The sequence below is a fragment of the Rhinatrema bivittatum genome, chromosome 1 (genome assembly GCF_901001135.1).
Source record: "Rhinatrema bivittatum chromosome 1, aRhiBiv1.1, whole genome shotgun sequence".
NCBI lineage: Eukaryota > Metazoa > Chordata > Amphibia > Gymnophiona > Rhinatrematidae > Rhinatrema > Rhinatrema bivittatum.
This window is the reverse complement of record NC_042615.1, coordinates 572,374,936-572,396,438: the sequence shown is the minus strand read 5'-3', so window position 1 is coordinate 572,396,438 and position 21,503 is coordinate 572,374,936. Positions and strand designations below refer to the sequence as shown.

The window sequence follows — 21,503 nt, the reverse complement described above, 5'->3', positions numbered from 1 at the left end:
ACAGAAAAGTCTTTCGGAAGTTTGCGTGAGTTTCATTCGGATTGGGTTCGTACGCCCTAAACCTAGATTAAAAAGAGATGCAGATCTTGCATATAAACGATGTGGGAATCTTCCTTGTATTTTATGATGATCGTTTCGTGGAGCTTTTTTTTTTGGTTTTGTTTTTGGATCTGTAGCAATTAACTTGATCACCACCTCTAGATTTTCCTACGAACAAGAAATTCCATGCAGGGCTGCACTGTTTCCAAGTCAAACAGTGAGGCAGAGGCATATAAAGAGGCAAGCCAGCAAGGTCTTTTGTAATGAAAGATTAGTCTGAAGATATGTTTGATTGCTTTGAGTTATACCTCTGAAAGAAAGCTAGATAATGATTTGTATCTTAAAGAGGCTTGTACACGGAAAGCTCTCTTCAAAAACTGTTCAATGTTGTTTGTTTTTTTTTAATAAACACAGAAGGGGAAACAACCAAGTGTGTTTTGTTTAAATTTATTTACTTGGTGAAAGAAGTAGAATCGTCCACAGTGTGAAATAACTGCACTAATTCAACACTTGCTTTGTGTTTTCCTGAGGAAGAGACACATGATGTAATAATACAACTAACATTTTTGCATTTCAGATCGTCTTTATTTTGCCATACTGTGTCATGCACCAAAGGCTGTTCCAGACGCACACTATTTCTGCACAGATGAAGAACTTGTATACGAGAAGTAAGTACAGATGTTCTCCTTCGAAAGCTGAGTTGTAGTTTCCAGGCTACTTCGAGTTTAACTCTTTTAGGAAAGGTGGAGGCACTCCTAGAAGCTGCTGTAATATGTTGGAATTAAGATGGCAGTGTGTTACAAAGCCCTAAACTACTGCAAGGTTGAGTTTGTGTTGAAATCTAAAATACCAAAAATAAACATTTTGGGCCGAGATTTAAAAGATGGCACCTGCAGTTTGCTGAATTGTGGCTCCTATAGTGAATAGAAGGTTGTGAAAGGATCCTTGTAGTTTATAATGAAAATCCTGTTTGAATATATTCACTAGAAACTAAGAACTTATCCAAACAGCAAAAATCTCAGTTTGAAATTTTCTATATGGGTGTAACAATGAAAATGTGACACATTTTACTGTTGGTTTTTTATTCTCTGGCTGGTCATGGAAGTACTTCTGAACTGTGATTAGTGTTGTGAATAGTTACACCCTGCATATTGCACTTTAGCAGTCAAAACACCAGTGGCTTACATAAGCTGTTAAATAATAGCATGGCTCTCTGCCTTTCACATCCTGCATAACCACATTCACCAGATATCCAGCATTAACAGGCCAATACAGTAAAGCGCGGCCGCAGTTACCCCATTTCTAACCCACTGTGTACTCACAATTTCGCCGCGTAAGTCTAACCCGCGATTCGCTATCTGTTTTTACCGATCCTTACCGCTTCTTTAACTCGACGCGTATCCCTTTCTGCCTGCGGCATGTATATGTATGTAAACGATCCAATTAGCTATTCCTCCCATACAGTAAAGTGCGCCCCGACTATCGCCTTTTTAACCTGCTATCTTGCCGCGTCTTTAACCTACTAATTTACCGCCTACTCTGACTCTTGCGTTAGTGTGGTTCACTGGTTGCTCAGCATATTCAATTTAAAGCTTTAACCTTTGTATTTAAGGCTCAGCATGATCCCATACATTCCATTGCACTGTCTGTATTCACAAGAATGTAATTATCTGATTCTACCACCAAAAGCCGCCCAGTCCCAAACCAACCCAATCTACAGAAAAAAAAAATGCTTCTCGCACTTAGCCGCCCAGTCCCAAACCAACCCAATCCACAGAAAAAAAAATGCTTCTCGCACACGCCATCTGGTCACGGCGTGTGCGCATGCGCCTTCGCTGCCTTGAGCGTCCATATTGGACCTACAGGGGTGCACGTATTCATCTTCGCCGGCGGGGCTGCTGAAGCCGCTCTCTATCGCCGCCTTTCTACTTCTACTGCTGCTGCTGGGGGCTTGCGTGGCCACGGCCAGGGCAGGTGAGCAGGGGCTGGGGGAAAGTTTGGGACTGTGAAATTTTGTCTCTCTCTGCTGGGGCTTGGATTGGGTTGGTTTGGGACTGTAGGAGAGCCATCCACTTCCTGGTACCTGTCATTTCAAACGTCATTTGAAATGACATTTGAAATGACAGGTACCAACGCACCCAGGATACTGTATAGGCGCTGTATAGCGCCTATACAGTAAAATGGATTGCGCTTCATGGACGCGGGTTGGACGCGGCAGGTGATCCGAACTGTGCGTGCGGCAAACGCGGGTGCGCCGGGCACTAACTCACCTCTTTCTACCGCCCCTTACTGTATCGGCCCGTAAGTTAGTTTGTCTTTTCTTGAAATAACACTTCAAGTCCCAGACTCCTCAGCTGTGGGGTAGTGCCATCATCCACACTGTTTAATTTATATCTTGCTCCCTTAGGAACTTTAATTCAAAGCCTAGGGTTATCTCCTTACATATATGCTGAGGACATTCAGGTATCATTGCATCTATTGATTTGAAAGCCCCTAACCCACTAGCCTAGCCAATATTTAATGACTGCCTCACTGCAGTGGCTCAATGGTTAAAGATTTCCAAATTTAAAGTTAATCTGAGTAAGTCTGAAGCCTTGAGAAAAGCTATCCAATTCACCCCCAACTCCAGTTATAATTGATATCCGTATTCCGATCAATGAGGTATCCACCACTCTTAAGATAGAGATTTAACATGATCCACCCACATTTCCCATTTAAAGCTCAGGACCTCAAAACTCTTGGATGTGCTCTAATTCTTAACAGACTTGATTGTTGTATCGCAATTTTTCGTGGTCTCACTAAAACAGTGCTTCCCAACCCTGTCCTGGGGGACCCCCCAGCCAGTCGGGTTTTCAGGATATCCACAATGAATATGCATATGAGAGAATTTGCATGCATATTCATTGTGGCTATCCTGAAAACCTGACTGGCTGGGGGGTCCCCAGGACAGGGTTGGGAACCACTGCACTAAAACATCTATTTGCAGACTTCAGTTAGTTCACAATACTGTAACTAAAGTCATTTTTGGCAAGCATATATTTGATCATGTCACTCCACTCCTGATTGAACTTCATTGCCAGTATCTACTCGTATCAGTTCTAAGATTGCTAGATAAGCATTTAAAGCTTTTAGACCTGGTTCACTGCCTTATCTTGCAAATTTAATTACGCCTTATTGTCCCAGTTCAATACTTCATTCTGTTCATCAAGAACTCCTTTCTGTCCCCTCACATAAAGAGATTGGGCTGTATCCACCAGAGGCAGTGGTTTTCTGAACTTGGCTCCTAGCATCTGGAATTTTCTTCCTCTAAGTGTGCAGCTAGAGGACTACAGGAAATTCAGAAAATCTTAGTTTACTTTTTGCTCAGTCGTTTCAGGGGTATATTTAATTCTTGCTGTTTCATTTATCAATATTTATGTGGTTGAGGGGCCAAGATGGCGGCGTGAGCGGCAGCAGAGGAATGCTCTCCCATGGTTACCTGTAACATTACCTCGAAAATGCTCTCAAAGCGCAAAGGCTTTCCCCCCCAGACGAATCCTTACCTCTGGGTCAGCGTCTGATAACAGCCTTCGCTGCCGGAGTGGTAGAACATGGGGTACCTCTCCCCGCTGCGGCTAGCAGTGAGGGAGCACCGCAGTCGCCTGGGGAAACCACGCTGAGTCCCCTGGATCAGCACTTACCGCCGGCTCCGGTGCCCAGCGTCCCTCCGCTTGGGATTGCAGTCCAGGATGATATCATCAGAGCGACTGCAATCAGGGGTCAGAGAGGAGGTTTGCTGCTGAACTACCAATTCTCTCCTGGCTTGTTGGAGACATCTTTGCCTGTGGATTTTGCAGTTTTGCCTGGTTCCTCATCCCCTGTAGAAGCGCAGGACGAGTTGGGAGGTAGAATCGATGCAGCGGCGCTGGGACCGTCAAGAGAGGCATTAGCTGGTGCAAGGGGTGAATGTTTCCAACCCCTTGCTAAACCAGCTACAGTAACATTTGACGCGTTATGGGACCTTATTGTGAGCTTTGGTAGGTCAATGAAGGAATGCCAGAATAAAATTGAGACCCTAACCTCCAAGGTGAATTCCCAGAATGTTATATTTGAAAGCCAAATTCAAGATTTAAAAAATCAAATGGTCTCTTCGCAACAGACCTTGGTACAAACTCAAGCATGTAATTTTAAGCTTGTTAAAGATTTTTGGACTTGTTCGCGGAGACTGGAATATCTTGAAAACCACACTAGACACTTGAATTTGTGCTTCTTGAACTTTCCTAGAGCTCTGTGAGAGGGAATACTTATCACCCTGAAGAAATATTTTCATGAAATTCTTGGTTTCGATATGGATGAGACACCTTCTATAAATAAAACCTTTTTCCTTCCTAGCCTCAGCAAAGAAAGTTCTCTTAAAGGAGGTCACATAGACGCTATCTCTAATTTAATCCAGTTTCTAGAGGACTCGACTGCCGATGTTATTGAGAGGTCTACCCTGCTCATTTCTTTTATAATGGAACAAGATTTAAATGAAACAATGAAGAGGTATTTTAAAAATATCTCTTCTACTTTTCATGGTCAAATTATTCGAATATTTCCAGATTTTGCGAGGGTGACACAAGTTAGAAGGCGAGATTTCTTTTCCATGAGAGCCCAAGTGATTGCTTTGGGTTACTCATTTATCCTGAGGTATCCATGCAAATGCGTATTACAAGGTCAAAATGATTGCTATATATCTTTTTTTTCCTGAACAATTAAAATCCTTTTTAAATTCCAGGAGTATGGTAACAGCAATTCCTCCTGGGCAATAATGTTCCCGATATGATCTAATAAGAATGATGTATCTACCGTTCACATTAGGCTACTTCTTTGAAATAATTTGTTTTCTGCATTCCTCACAAATGGATGACATCATCAGAATGGAGCCCTTCACGGAACACTTTTGTCAAAGTTTCAAGAGCTTTGACTTGGCACACTGAGCAAGCCCAGCATGCCACCAACCCTGCATCTAGCAGGGGTCCCCCTTCCGTCTCTTTTTTTTTCCATGCAGCTGTAGCCACGCGGATTCAGGAGCTCTTACTTTAATTCCTGACAGGAATTTTTTCCTCACGGAATTTTCAAAACTTTAACAAAATGTACCCCATCTGGGGTCCCCCTTTTCGATGTCGGTACCCATGTTCGTAAGGTAAGGTTTACCTCGTTTTTTCGGTCGGTTGCAGACTGTTTCTGTTTTTAGGCAGACGGTCACCAACCGCGCTCCGGCCTAGATTTTTTTTCTTTCATGATGGCGACGGGTTTTCGCAGGTGCCCCGACTGTCCTTGGACAATGTCCATCACCGACCCACATCGGGTATGTGTGTTATGTTTGGGGCCTGCTCACGATGTAGATGCGTGTACCGAGTGTGCCCAAATGACTCAGAAGGGCCGCCGGGCCCGTTTGGAAAAGATGGCATTTCTTTTTTCCTCCAAACAGCTCATGCCATCGAAGGACTCCACGTCTTCGACACCATCGTCTTCCAAGCAACAGCACCATTCAGACACCGATGTTTCCTGGTCAGCATCGAAGATATCTGCCTCTTCGTCCTCTGCACTGGACAAGAGCAAGCCCAACCACCGGGAAAAACATTGCCACCACCATCAGAGAGACTCCACCCTCCGATCCGGGTGCACCGGTGGCCTCGACATTGACTTCTATGGAGCCACCAAGGAAGAAATCCCACACGGTGGAGCCTCCATCCTCCTCCATGCCTGGGACACAGAGGCGTTCCCTGCCTTTGTTGGTGCCGGGAGTCGAGATTCCACATGTTATTGTGGACCCTCCGGCGATGCCTGTCCAGCCTCCAACTCTGGAACTGGTATTCCAAACACCAGCTTTCCGTGAGGAATTGAACCGGATGGTTCAAGAGGCGGTGGTGCAAGCCCTGCAAGGACTTCCAGCGCCACCAACACTGTTCCAGAACTGATGCCCCTGATTCTCGCTCCTTTACTGGACAGACTAGATCTACTCATCGGTGCACTTCCACCGGCACCGGGGAAAACACAGATACTTCACCGTCCATTGACGCCGATTCATCGAGGCCCGACCCGATTCCTGGGCCATCGAGAGTCGCTCCACCGAGGTGTCCACCGGAGTCACCAATCCCATCGGTGCCTCCGCTGCATTCCATGCCGCATCGCCCCTTGCCGGTGCCTCCATTGATGCCATAGGTGCCTCATCCTGCTCCAGCTAGAGTAGGTCTTCTGCTACTGTCTGGAGGTCCATCTGATGCGGGTGATCAGCCATACCAGCCCTGGACCGATGATTCTTCAGCCTCTCAGGACTCTGATGATATACTGTCAGAACCAAGTCCTCTGGAAGATCTTTCATCAGTTTTATAAAGGAAATGGCGGAGACCATCCCCTTTAAACTTCAGACCGAGGAGGACTCCAGACATCAGATGCTAGAAGTCCTCCAGTTTGTTGATCCACCTAAGGAGGTTATGTCCATTCCCGTCCATGATGTCCTCCTTGAGCCTCTCCACTGCACCTGGGAGCGTCCTGGTCCGGTTCCCCCGGTGAACCGAAAGACTGATGCGACTTACTTAGTGCGGTCAGTACCGGGGTTCCAGAAGACCCAGCTGTCTCACCACTCTGTGGTAGTCTAATCTGCCCAGAAAAAGGCAAGAAGACCACTGCCACATTCCTCCACACCTCCTGGGAAGGATCAGAAGTTCCTTGATGCTTTAGGACGTTGGATCTGCCATGGTTCCATGCTCATTTCCCATATTGCGGCCTACCAACTATATATGACGCAATATTCCAGGAATATTTTAAGCAGCTACAGGATTTCTCTGAATCCCTCCCAGAACAGTTCCAGGACCAGATGAGTTCCATTCTCAAGAAAGGCCTTGATGCTGGAAGATTTGAGGTGAGAGCAGCTTATGATATATTCGACACTGCCTCCAGGGTTTCAGCCACTGGAATAAGTGCCAGGAGGTGGGCGTGGCTGAAGTCTTCCGATCTGCGTCCCGAAGTACAGGAAAGTTGGCAGACCTCCCCTGTACAGGGGATAACTTATTAGGGGATAAAATTCAAGAGACTGTCGCACAACTCAAAGATGATCCATGAGACATTGCGACAACTCTCTTCAGTGCCCTCGGACTTTTCCTCTGCTTCTAGATGGCCGTTCAGAAGAGAAGCAAAGAGGACTACCTTTAAGGCCCATAAGTATTATCCCCCTCCATCCCGGGCTCGGCCAACCAGGCTGTATCAAAAGAGTCAGGCCCACCAAGCTAGGTCTCAAAAAGCATAGCCACCTCCGCAGCCTGTTCCAGCTTCCGGGTTTTGACTCACTACTAGAGAGCAATTATCAACTTCCACCTCTACCATATTTTCCAGTACGCGATCGTCTTTGCCACTTCATAAACACATGGCGTACCATCACCACGGATCAGTGGGACTTGTCGGTGGTGGCTCACGGTTACCATCTGAACTTCCTTTCAATACCAGCAGACTCTCCACCTCGGCCGGGGTGGAGCCTCTCTGACCACTCTCCATTTCTGGAGGAGGAATTACACTCCCTCCTTCGGTCCAACACCATAGAACCAGTTCCCACTCTACAAGGGGGAAAGAGATTCTACTCCCGATATTTTCTAATACCAAAAAAATCAGGAGGAGTTCGTCCCATCTTAGATCTTCGGACTCGGAACAAACACATACGAAAGGAAAAGTTCAAAATGGTAACCTTAGGCTCCCTACTCCCTCTTCTCCAACAGGGAGATTGGCTTTGCTCTCTAGATCTGCAAGATGCATACACGCACATAGCGATAATCCCCGTCTCACAGACAGTACTTACGCTTCCTGGTCGGACGCCGGCACTTCCAATACCATGTGCTTCTGTTCGGCCTAGCATCAGCGCCTCATGTTTTCACAAAGTGCCTGGCAGGAGTAGCTGCATACTTAAGGCACCTCGGCACCCACGTCTACCCTTATCTAGATGATTGGTTGCTACGGGCCCCATCAGCGGAGGCGGTTTTCCACTCCCTCCATCTGACCCTCCAGCTGCTACTGTCTTTGGGATTTCTAGTCAGTTATCCAAAATCCAATCTGAACCCTTCCCAGATCCTCTCCTTCATCGGAGCGGACCTCAACACTACCCAAGCAAAGGCCTTTCTTCCAAAAGACCGCGCTCACACTCTTGCACTCCTTGAAAATGTTGTTCAGATTCGGTAGGTAACCACAGCTTGTCATCTTCTCATCTTGCTAGGTCACATGGCGGGGCGGCTTCGGTCCATGTTACACCAATGTCTCGCCTGGCCATGAGAGTCACACAGTGGACATTGAAGTCCCAATGGTCGCAAGCCCACCATCCAATGTCCAGCATTGTCCATATCACCAGACAGCTTCGTCTCTCCCTAGCTTGGTGGGTTCAAGAGTCCAATCTGACCAAAGGCCTTCCCTTTCAAACTCCAGAACCACAGATCACGCTGACAAGCAATGCGTCCACTCTCGGTTGGAGAGCCCATATAAAAGACCTACAGACTCAGGGAACCTGGTCTGCAGCAGAATCGCAACATCAAATACATTTTCTGGAACTCAGGGCAATCAGATATGCTCTGATAGCCTTCCAAAATTGCCTATCCAACAAATCAATCCTAATCCAGACGGACAACCAAGTAGAGATGTGGTACGTTAACAAACAGGGAGGAACCGGCTCTTACCTGTTGTGTCAGGAAGTAGTGCAAATCTGGGCCTGGGCTCTCTCACACTCCATGCTACTGAGAGCAACCTACCTGACAGGCGTGGACAATGTGATTGCGGACAAACTCAGTCGCACCTTTCATCCCCACGAGTATTCCGTAAACCACAGAATATTCCAACAGTGGGGGTATCCACGCATAAATTTCTTTGCGTCAGTTTACAATCACAAAGTGGAGAACTTCTGCTCACTACATCGCAGTTACAGGACACCACCAAGAGACACCTTCACCCTCTCATGGTCGAGAGGTCTCCTGTATGCGTACCCTCCACTTCCACTCATCAGCAAGACTCTTGTGAAGTTGCGACAAGACAAGGGCTGCATGATCCTCATAGCCACTTATTGGCCGTGCCAGGTGTGGTTTCCCATCCTTCGTGACCTCTCAGTCCGTCTACAAATTCGCCTGGGCACAGATCCGTCTCTGATATCCCAGAACAACGGTCGACTGCGTCACCCAAACCTCCAGACCCTGTCTCTGACAGCTTGGATGTTGACAGGTTGATTCTACAATCTCTGAACCTCTCAGACAAGGTCTCCCATGTCCTCATAGCTTCACGAAAGCCTTCCACCAGGAAATCTTACTGTTCCAAATGGAAAAGGTTTTCCTTGTGGTGCGGGTCAAAGGAGATAGATCCCTTTACCTGCCCTATAACGAAGTTTCTCGACTACCTCTTGTCTCTGTCGGAGTCTGGTCTGCAAACTTCATCTATCTGAGTTCGTCAGCGCCGTAGCTGCTTACCACAAGGACATAGGTGATGCTTCAATTTCCTCGCAATCCCTCGTAGCACACTTCATGAGAGGTTTGCTGCGCCTAAAGCCCCCACTGCGTCCGGCCCCTGCGTGGGACCTCAATGTAGTGTTGGCACGGCTCATGAAACCTCCGTTTGAACCTCTCCATTCCTGCGAGCTACGTCATTTAAGTTGGAAAGTGCTCTTTCTCCTTGCTATAACGTCAGCTCGCAGGGTAAGTGAGCTGCAGGCGCTGGTAACATACCCACCTTACACGACATTTCTCCATGATTGTGTGGTGCTTTGCACTCCTCCAAAATCTTTACCAAAAGTAGTATCTGAATTTCATTTACGGTAAATCAATCCATTATACTACCTACTTTCTTTCCAAAGCCCTGCTCACATCCAGGTGAGCGAGCTCTGCATTCCTTGGACTGCATACGGGTGCTAGCCTTTTATTTGCAGCGCACTGCAGTCCATAGGAAGTCCACCCAGTTATTTATCTCGTTTGATAAAACCAAACTGGGAATCCCGTTGGGCAAGCAGACCCTGTCCTCCTGGCTGGTGGACTGTATTTCCTTTTGCAGGCCTTCCGCTCTAGGGACACGTAAAAGCGCACTCTATTAGAGCAATGGCAACGTTGGTAGCACACTTTTGTTCGGTCCCTCTTGCTGACATCTGCAGGGCTGCTACATGGAGTTCTCTGCACACCTTTGCAGCTCATTATTGTCTGGACAATTCTGGCAGACAAGATTCCATCTTTGGCCAGTCTGTTCAGCGCAATTTATTCTCAACTTAATAACCCAACTCCTCTCAGCGACCCACTGGGGAATTTAGTCTGCCCGTCTACCCAAGACCACCCCTGTTGTTCTGCCTGTTGCATGCCATTGGGTGCTCTTGGTACATTACTCGGGCACCCTCAGCTCGCTATTCACCCATATGTGAGGACTACCATCCTGCTTGTTCTGTGAGAAAGCAGAGTTGCTTACCTGTAACAGGTGTTCTCACAGGACAGCAGGATGTTAGTCCTCACATATGGGTGACGTCGGTAGACGGAGCCCTGTCACGGAAAACTATTCTGTCAAAGTTTCTATAAAGCTTTGACTGACACTGGTACACTGAGTGCACTGAGCATGCTCAGCCTGCAATTATCCCCGTGACCACAGGTGTCTCCCCTCAGTCTCGTGTATAGCAAAAAGCGCAAGCGAAAAATAAAATAATAAAACGTATGTAGACCCAACACCACGGGGTGGCGGGTGGATTTCGTGAGGACTAACATCCTACTATCCTGTGAGAACACCTGTTACAGGTAAGCAACTCTGCTTTCTCACAGGACAAGCAGGATGACAAAGTTCCTCATGAGAGGCTTCTAGGAAAAGTAAAAAGTCATGGGATAGGTGGCGATGTCCTTTCGTGGATTGCAAACTGGCTAAAAGACAGGAAACAGAGAGTAGGATTAAATGGGCAATTTTCTCAGTGGAAGGGAGTGGACAGTGGAGTGCCTCAGGGATCTGTATTGGGACCCTTACTTTTCAATATATTTATAAATGATCTGGAAAGAAATACGACGAGTGAGATAATCAAATTTGCAGATGACACAAAATTGTTCAGAGTAGTTAAATCACAAGCAGATTGTGATAAATTGCAGGAAGACCTTGTGAGACTGGAAAATTGGGCATCCAAATGGCAGATGAAATTTAATGTGGATAAGTGCAAGGTGATGCATATAGGGAAAAATAACCCATGCTATAATTACACAATGTTGGGTTCCATATTAGGTGCTACAACCCAAGAAAGAGATCTAGGTGTCATAGTGGATAACACATTGAAATCGTCGGTACAGTGTGCTGCGGCAGTCAAAAAAGCAAACAGAATGTTGGGAATTATTAGAAAGGGAATGGTGAATAAAACGGAAAATGTCATAATGCCTCTGTATCGCTCCATGGTGAGTCCGCACCTTGAATATTGTGTACAATTCTGGTCGCCGCATCTCAAAAAAGATATAATTGCGATGGAGAAGGTACAGAGAAGGACTACCAAAATGATAAGGGGAATGGAACAACTCCACTATGAGGAAAGACTAAAGAGGTTAGGACTTTTCAGCTTGGAGAAGAGACGACTGAGGGGGGATATGATAGAGGTGTTTAAAATCATGAGAGGTCTAGAACGGGTAGATGGGAATCGGTTATTTACTCTTTCGGATAGTAGAAAGACTAGGGGGCACTCCATGAAGTTAGCATGGGGCACATTTAAAACTAATCGGAGAAAGTTCTTTTTTACTCAACGCACAATTAAACTCTGGAATTTGTTGCCAGAGGATGTGGTTAGTGCAGTTAGTATAGCTGTGTTTAAAAAAGGATTGGATAAGTTCTTGGAGGAGAAGTCCATTACCTGCTATTAAGTCCACTTAGAGAATAGCCACAGCCATTAGCAATGATTACATGGAATAGACCTAGTTTTTGGGTACTTGCCAGGTTCTTGTGGCCTGGATTGGCCATTGTTGGAAACAGGATGCTGGGCTTGATGGACCCTTGGTCTGACCCAGTATGGCATTTTCTTATGTTCTTATGTTCTCACATATGGGTGAGTACCAAGCTGAGGATGCCCGAGCAGTGCACCAAATGCAACCAAAGACGTGCAACAGGCGCAACGACGGGGGTGGAATTTGGTAAGGAGGGCATCCTGAAACCCTTAATGGGTTGGTGGAAGGATGTTGGGTAGTTAAACTAAAAAAAAAAGTTGAGTAAAACGGACTGGCTAAACACGGAAGCTCGCCAGCCAGTCTTACCTAAGAAATAATGGGCTGCGAAGGTATGGAGAGAGCTCCAGGTCGCAGCCTTACAAATATCAAGTGGCACCGACCATAGGAGAGCTACTGAGGTTGGTACGGCCCTAACAGAGTGTGCTGTCACACAGTGTTGGAGTGGAATGTCTGCTTGTTGGTAGCAAAAGGAGATACAGACCGCCAATCAGGAGGAAAAAGGTCTGTTTGCCCACTAGAACTCGCAGCTTGGCTTTTGTCAAAGAAGGAAAGAGTTAGGTGTAATTCTTATGGAATGTAGTGCGGTCTAGATAGAATGCAAGTGCACTTTTACCGTCCAAGGAGTGGAAAAACCTTCTCTCCCTGAGAGAGAGAGAGGGGTTGGGAAAAAGTGGGCAGAGTGTAATCTGAGTAAGGTGAGAGGCTGCGTCCACCTTAAGAAGGATATGAGGTTGAGTACATAAGACCACATAGGACCACTCTGTCACAGAGGAACGCAGGGTCGGTGAGTCTGTAACCAGGTGTGGAATTCACTGACCCTGTTGGCAGAAGTGATGACTACGAGGGAAAGAGTTCCCATGCCATACTGTTGAGTGATAGGAATGTAAAGGCTCGAACGGGGAATATATGAATCTTGTAAGCACTAAATGTAGGCCCCATTCCGTAACCAGTGAAAATAGAGGCGGCTTAATCAGTGGATGATCCATGGTAGCTGACTCAGAAGGAGTTGAACCATGACTTGGGTATCCCAACTCCCAAGTGGTACGCCAAATTGGAATTGAGGAGTACCTATGTGGATGATGTCTGGGGAGCAGAATCCGAGAGTAAGAGAAAAAGAGTGGTATAGGAAAAAAAGGGGGTAATAGCCTTTTGCATGTGCCGTGTGGTAAATCATGCCATTTTGAATGGTGAGATTTGTGTGGAAGGCTGTTGTAACGCTACCAGTACCTGAAAACATCAGTGAGTCCATGATATGAGACTGACCTGTGAGAAGGCGAATTGGTTACTGGTATGATAGATTGAGAAGAATGGGAAACATACTGGTCTCGGTCAGGACGTGGGTCTGAGAAACAGTGAACACCGTCCTAGTGCATCCTAATGAGAGTTTTGGCTATGAGAGGCGTCGAAAGAGACACATATAAGAGGCCTTTGTTGTAGAACGAACAAAGGCGTCCATGGGAACACATTTTGAGACATATGTAGGGTGTAGAATCTGTCCCCCGTAAGGTTCGGTTCGGACACGGAGGTGAAGGTCAGTTGACCTTAGCGCTAAAAGATTTTTCTCACTACACCTGTAGTCGGAGACCATTCGAGAGGATGGAAACATCTATGAATAAGATCTGCTAGTGCGTTCGGGAAGTCTGTTAGATAAGTGGCCCGGGAATGCATGGAGTGAGCAAGGGCCAAAGGCTAAAAGCTGTGCAGTTTCCTGGCAGAGCAGCTAAGAGATGCCTTGGTTCTAGAACAGTAATATGGATCGGGGACGAAAGCGGTTGAACTGCTTAAAGCCACTATTCATTGAAATTTCCACTGAATCTGACTCATAGACATTCTGGGCAGATGAGTAAGTGGATAGTGAAAACACCTCGTGGCCCGTCCCCGAAAGAATGAGGGGCTGCGGTTCTGTTGCATGCGCGCAGAGATGTGTAGGAAAAATGTCCGTATGTCTGCGCAGTTGGTAGGCAGGAAGTTAATTGCGACTGTAGTGCCCGGAAGTGTTCCATATGGGATTTATGATAGTTAAACCACAATCCCAGGTAGAAGATTTATAATGAGTCATGGAGAAGATAGAGCTCCTTGCTTGGATTGACTGCTTTTAGACAGTCATACATGCAAGGAAAGTGTGTATGATGTTTTAGTCCGTAGAGAAACAACAGTCACTGCTAGTGAGTTTGGTGAAATACATGTGGTATTCCAATCCCAAGTGCACCTGGCAACTTGGGAGTGGAATGTTGTTGACTCACTATGAACACATAGAAAGACTAGAGGAGAGAGGCAACCCACTTACCGCGGTAAGGGAAGCATGTGACAAGAGATACCATTTTACCTGTCCCTTCTGAAGAAAGTTGAAATTTCTGAGGTCCAGGGTGGGCGGACAGCATCTGCTTTCTGTTGAAAGAAAGAATAGTGAGATTAAAACTCCCCCCACCCCCCGCACTTTGTAGCGTCCGGGGGACTGTACCCTGAACCCTGGTACTAAGTGGGGTGGCCGCTCTGATATCCGGCAAGTTAGGAGACTAGGAGGCGTCCAACTGGCGGAGCTGATGTAATCTGGATATCAGCTAGTCTCCCGCGGGAGGGTGAGCGGTAAAAAATCTTACCCGCATGTCTGTCTGCAGTGCAAGAAAACGTCAAGAGCTGTCACCAGGTCTCGAGGTGGGCTTGCAAATGAGGCAATGTCTGCTGTATTTTGTGCCTAGCAGACCAGCTGGTGTATCTGGGACTTCGGACCGTAATACGGATCCAGAAGCCAGAGTATTATCAAGAGCGGAGTCCCATTGCTGAAAACGGGAGGATGTATCGATGTAATCACAATTATTGGTAGATAGATTCTCTCGGTGTTGTGTCAATCATAGCCAGCAATAGCGATATGTGACACTAACACGGTTCTTGGAAGATAACATGACCTAGAACCTTACGAAACCATGTGGTCCGATTTAGTGACCGGGTCTCGATAGGATTGTAACTGAAGCAGGAGTAGAGAACTTACTGACCTTCGTGGTGGATCGCAGAAGGACGAGTCGGTGAATCTCGATGGCTCGGTGGATTTCGGGAGGCATCGAGGACAGCCTGAAGGATGTAACGTCAGACTCAACTCTGTAATTTGGTATGGTAGCGCAGCTACAGAGGAGACAGGCTAGGCATATCTGGTGCTTCCACATTATTTTGTGGTGGATCAGAACCCCGCACCGATGTCGGTGGGGAACGCCTCGGGAGCAGAGGAGCACATGACTCATGAACCCGGGCCCGCTTTGCAGCTGGCTCAGTGTACCCTGACTCCAGTGTGGAATCCCTCGGAGCGCGGCCTGGGCATTCTCCAGCACCAATGTCCTGGATTGCGTCGGTGGCGGATGGTCACGGTGCTCGGCCCGGTCTTTCCCCAGCGCCTAGGTGGATGCCTTCGCTGTCTTGGATGGCGAGTGGTGATGGATTGTCAGCATGCCTGCACTGCTCCTGGCACTATGTAGTGTCCTAGGATGATACGGGGCTTTAGTTAAGAACCCGAAGTATGGAGCATTGTGTTTAATTGAGGGCATTGCATTTATGTGCTATGTCAGTACTGACGATATCAATGGCAGCATTGAAAGCAGCCTCAAGGGTATCGTTGAAACATCGATGTAAACGTCTATGGCCCGGGCAGAGCAACAATAGCATTGACAGAAGCCACGACGGCATCAGCATAGGTATCGATGGAATTGGTGTGGCACCAATGGCATCGACAACATGGACATCGGCATCGGCTCGGGCATCGATAGAATCGATGTGGTCATCAATGAAATTCATGGAGAGATCAGTATCATGGATGTAAACATCGATGGCACTGACAAAATTGATGCAGGGATTGATGGCATTGACGGACCGAGGGGGGAGGGGCATCAATGGAGGCAGTACGGCATGGATGGGGGCATCGACTGCACGAAGGTACCGAGGGAATTGATGGAGGCATGGCTTCGACAGCGGTCCTGGCGGCAACGATAACCGTGGATGTCCCTGTCCCACTAGCTCTAATAAGCAGGTGGAGGATCGCAGGAGGACACTCGCAGGCTTTGTGGGGCTAACTAAGGATGAAAAGACAGGGAGAGGGAAGGCTGCAATTCAGTTGGTAGGCCTGGGAAACCGTTAGTGAGGTGACAGGAACCGACCGAAAAACAGGGCATAGTACTTACTGAGCATCGATTAAATGTATGCGGAGGGAGACCCGTGCAGGGAAAAAGTGTTTGTGAAGTAAAACTTCAAGTGTTTCCGTGAGGAAAAGTTGTGAGAACTTCTCACCAAGATGCTAACTGCAGGGCAGGAAAAAGAAGACTGAGGGGAGACACCTGTGGTCACAGGGATAATTGCAGGCTGAGCATGCTCAGTGTGCCAGCGCCAGTCAAAGCTTTATAGAAACTTTGACAGAAAAGTTTTCCGTGACAGGGCTCCGTCCACTGACGTCACCCATATGTGAGGACTACCATCCTGCTTGTCCTGTGAGAAAACGCGCGATCACTGAGCGCCCGTTTTCCTAACCACGTGCCCAGCCACCTCTGCTGGGCTCGTAATGCAATATTTAAATTAGGGGCTGTGCAAAAAAAGGAGGCACTAGGGAAAATGTGTGCATCCCTAGCACCACTTCTGCATCGGGCGCACAGGAGAAGTGGCTGTCAAGTGGGTTGGGAAAACCAGACGTTCAATATAAGTGCATCCGTTTTCTCCTACCAGCACAGACACACACAAGATACACGGCCTGGACTGTGTATCTTGTGTGTGTCTATTCGTCGTCCAGAATTATTTTTTTTTTTTTCACAAACTTGAACTAAATCTGCTTTATTTGGTTCCTCCTACTTGGTATTGCGTCGATACTATTAGGAGAAATCCCAGAAAGCAGGATTTTTTTCAATGCGCCCTTGAATGTGGCATACCTTTTATGACAGCCCCAGGCTGGCGTAAAATTTGCCACATTGCATTGGGTGCATTGGCTGCGTGGGAAACTGCATCGCGGGGATTAGCTAATAGCCTCATCTACATGGAATTTATATGTGACGAGTGCTATTGGCTACGCGGTGATTTGGACGCGCTAATCCCCGTACTGCAGCGGGGGGTTATGGACGTGCATCCAGTCCCGTGTTAAACCATGGCACTAGCTTGCTGCGCTCAGTGTTGCGTCGGCCGCTTGAAGCGTTTAGTCAGTCAGTCTGTGGCTGTTTTGTAGGAGGGAAGTGGTAGAGCTTGTAGGAGAAGGAACAGTAAAGTGTGGCCAGGGGGGGGGGGGGGGGTGGAAAGGAGCAAGAGTTCACAGATAATCCAGTTCCTGGAGACCATGTAATACTTTTAATAAGGGCTGCTTTGGTTGTTTACTTTTGAGAAGGAGAGGTTATGGTAGTCCAGCAGTTTCCTCCTCTCTGTGTGGGCCTCCAGATCAGGCAGAAACAGCCTCTGGTGGTGCGGTGGCACCATGAACCATCATGCACAGCTACCTGTTAATTTTGCCCCATTTTTTTTTTTTCCCAACCCACACCCTCCCCTGTTTCCTTCCTTTGTCTTGGCCAGCCGTTGTAGCAGCTGCCCTTGGATGCTGCTCAGAGCTTGGTGCTTTCTAGAACCGGTTGCGTGCTCTCCTGTCTGACCATTGTGTGTCGCTGTTGTACAGTGGCTAGGACTCATCCCCCCCCCCAGCCCAGGCTGTAAACATTACATCTGCAGCACCCCCCAGCCCAAGAAGCAGACGGTGCGCTTAGGAATCAAACCCTGGTTTCCTTCATGACAGCACTGAGCTACTGGGCCAGAATAAGAAAATGAGGTTTGAAAGCTGGGTGAGTGTGGATACTGTTGATAATGTAGGGCAGATAATTGGTCTGGAGAGAGTCTCCATTGCTTAGTGGCCAGACTTGGGGGGGGGGGGGGGGCTGTTGCTCCTACAGCCTTAGCCAGGTTCTGGGGAATTTAGAAATATCTCTTCAGCATTTACTGCCTGTGTCTTGTTCACCCTCTTAACTTGGTTTCTGCTTTCAGCTTCTACTCAGATTTTGGACCTCTCAACTTGGCCATGCTTTTCCGATACTGTCACAGGCTAAATAAGAAATTGAAGGTAAATTTATTTCTGGCTGGGGATGTGGGGTGATTATGTTTTTTTCCCGGGATGGAGGTTTGGGTGGAGATGGAATAAGCTGCCCACAGTGAGAATTTATTTGAGAGCACATTGTGCATTTGTTTTCATTAAACTCCTGCACGTGAGGTTCTTCTTGAGGAAGAGGATTTGTTGGCTGGCATTGAGAGCACAAAACTGCAAGTCAGGACAAACCCCAAGATGCCTGTTAGGCTCTCGCCCTGTTGCCACTTTTTTGTGAATTTGCAGCAGTTTTTTTCCTGCTAAGTCTCTTCCAGTCTGTAATTGAATAGCAGTGGCTTCACCCTATGCCCATTTTCAAAGCTGTCGTGATCGTCTAGGTGCCAGAAACATGTGCCCGGACACCCTCACCAAAGCAGCTATCTGCATGTCCCTGACTTGCTGCAGCTCGCAAGCATACTTAGGAATACTTGCAGATGACTGTTTGACAGTAGCGATGCTGCTTATGTAGTGTCATTGCAAAATATATATTATAAAATTATACTGATTGAGAAAAAAAATGTTTGAACTTGGGCCATTTTGTTCTCTTGGCCATTGGGCCAATAAGGTAACTGCATTTACTGGCCAGGAAAAATGGTGATGCTTATGTTTTATTTTTAAATAAGTGTAGTTAAAAATTGCTGACTTCGATTCTGGTAATGAACCTTTTTATTAACCTGCATTCTAATCTGAAAACAATGCTTTCTTAAATTTGATAAAAATGTATCTGCAGGGAAAAAAAAAACAGTGCACTTCTTTTGTTGTTTTTTTCCCACCCCCTGCTGCCTCTCCTCTCCAGCATACTTTTTGCCATAGCATCTTTGTGATTTTTCTCTGGCTTCTCAGGACTCCTTTGTGCTATGCGCTGCTGCCTGGCACCATCTTGCTGGTGCATGAAAACTACCTGGCTGAGCTCTAAGCAGAAAACAAAACAAAACTCAAATACTCCAAAGGTCAGCAGTAAATATACTTAGAAAAGGTGTCAGCATGCCTGATGAAGTGTCCTGCTATATTATGCAAGGACCATCCAAACAATTCAATAATCTACCTTTCTTAGATATCCAAAGAAAAACTTTTTCATTTTTTATAACAAATAAAAAGGAAAAACAAACAGTCTAATCTGAGAATCACCAAGCCCAACACGGCCAGTGTTTCACTGTGAACCAGGTTCTTCAGGGGTTAATTAAATAATTTATAATCCATAAAAAAGACACTGGTCTGCAACATATAACACATGATGCAGTTAGTATACCATCAAATTATAATAGTACTTATTTGCATGCCAGGAATAAATTCATGTCGGATGGATCGTCTCAATCAGATGTCAAGAAAGCAGCAGAAGGAAATGGCATCCTTTAAAGCGTCAAAGATAACGATGCAGTATGTCCAAAACAGCAGTCCACCCGGGAATCATTAAAGCAGAGATTAAGTACCACGAAGTCAGTACAAAAAAAAATAAAAATAAAAAATATATATATATAAATATATATCTGTGTTTATTTATAGATATATATCTATATGGATATATAGATATGTATTTATATATATCAAAAACACTCCCTTTGGAGTGAAATACCAGCACTATTCTTATGATCAGAACAATCTCTTTATTAAGTTCTTAGAAAAGTATCAAAAAGTGAACAATCCTCTTCAATAAGAGTTTACATAAAACATACAATGAACATTTATATTTATTTCTCATCAAAGTGCATCAATGACTTTATATAATACTTAAATCAGCCTTCATTCACTCTCAAACATACCCATTCACATACATACTCACTATTCATTATCAAGCATAAATAATCTATAAAACAATCACACACAATGTCTAAAACAATCTCAGAATCTGAGTTCACAATATATATTATATAATGTTCATTTATATCACTGAAACATTCTTACTTGTACCATAGAACCTACATATATTCTACTGCAATGAACCACATAATACAGTCCCTTATTTTTAATCCTTATTGATCCCAATCCTTTCTATATACACACCCCCCCCCCCCCCCCCCCCAAAAAAAAAAATACATGGATCTAAATCTACATTTAAAGCCCCAGGACCAAAAGATTTCAGTTTATAAATCCATAACTGCTTCAATCGCAGTAACTGTCAATTCAGGTCACCCCCTCGCCAGTGTGCAAACACTTGATCGATGACACTAAAAGCAGAGCTCATCAAAAGAATGGTGCATTACCTAGCGTGTAGACAGATGAGCTCAGGACCAGTGGGTTTATGTTCCTCTGCCAGCAAATGGAGATGGAGCAAGCTGACATCACAGTATATATAGCCCTGCAGTGACCCCAGCCTGCCAGTATTCTCAGTCTCCAGCAGATGTGGAGGTGCATCTCCCTATGGGGATTGCTTCGAGCTTTTTGGAAGGAGAAATTTGTAATTCTAATTTCAGGAAAAAAGAGCCCCGCTATCCTGCAGTGATACCTAAAGTTCCCTCTCTCAGTTGAGAATTCCTGAGGTGATTTCCGTAGTCCCTCAGAGGTGTATCTTGGTCAGGTAGCTGCGTTTCCTGGCATGGACTTAGCTGCTGGTTCAGCTAAAAGGCAGCGGGTGCAGGAGGCAGAGTGCGCTGATGATGGCAGATGCCCTCTCCCTCCGCAGCCAGAGAACATATGTGTGCTTAGCCAGTAAGCACTGAACTCCGGTAAGGTTTAAAAAAAAAAAAAAAGTTTTACCTTGAATCAGAGACAGAGGGGTTTCAGGACTTCTTCCAGTCTCCGTGCTCGGTGTGCATACCGACATTCGTTCCCACTCCCGTTGGGATTGGGGAACTGGGCAGCCTGGCGGGTTGTGCGGCGCCCGATAGGTTAGGCCGTGCATTTAGGATTTTTTCTTGCACGCTGCATGGTGTAGGCCACGGTGTCCGTTTTCGTCTGCTCTTGTGCATGTTCTGTTGCCCTTTACAGGCTATCAATGTGTACAGTGGTTGCTCTGCACATGAGTTGTGCGCTTGGTTTTTGGGCATGCTTTTTACGCACACAGAAATGTTTTCATTGTTACCGTGCTTAACGCACAAAGTGTGCGTGCACCTTGCTGCGTTTTCTTCTGGGCGCTTATTTTTTGTGCGCATTCCACTTTGAGCGCGAGCAGTTCCGATGCACATTTACTGCCACAGTGGCGCTGGTAAGCAAGAAGCCTAAGTGTCTTCCTATTTGTGTTGCCTGTCATAATAGGGCTTCTCAGCCTGACCTGTCTTCTAACCTGTGTCAGCGCTGCTCAGATGCTCAAAAAGAGTTGTCTTTCTCGGATTTTGCTAAGTCTGGCCCTTCCTATTCTGGTGTCAAGGGCAGTTTTATGAGACCAGCTGCAGTACCTTCTGGGCTTGGTCTGGACTTGGCTGCTTTTTCTTGGGTGGAAATATTTCAAGGTTTACAAGCCTTTCTTCAGGCGCATCCCTCCATTTCCCCCCATTCCTGTCCGGTCAGACTCT

General features: G+C 46.3%; 1 protein-coding gene across 9 annotated transcripts in view; it reads left to right on the top strand.

Annotated features, from left to right (window-relative positions):
* Nucleotides 1-21,503, top strand: part of CDC14B (cell division cycle 14B) — a 283,418-nt gene that overhangs the window by 70,145 nt on the left and 191,770 nt on the right. For all 9 annotated transcript variants that reach the window (XR_003858911.1, XM_029617847.1, XM_029617825.1 and 6 more), the window contains exons 2-3: nucleotides 617-707; nucleotides 17,958-18,033. Coding sequence is in view for 8 of the 9 variants with exons in the window: in XM_029617847.1 (XP_029473707.1) it covers nucleotides 617-707; nucleotides 17,958-18,033 (167 nt within the window). In the remaining variant the exon portion in view is untranslated. The remainder of the gene's footprint in view (nucleotides 1-616; nucleotides 708-17,957; nucleotides 18,034-21,503) is intronic.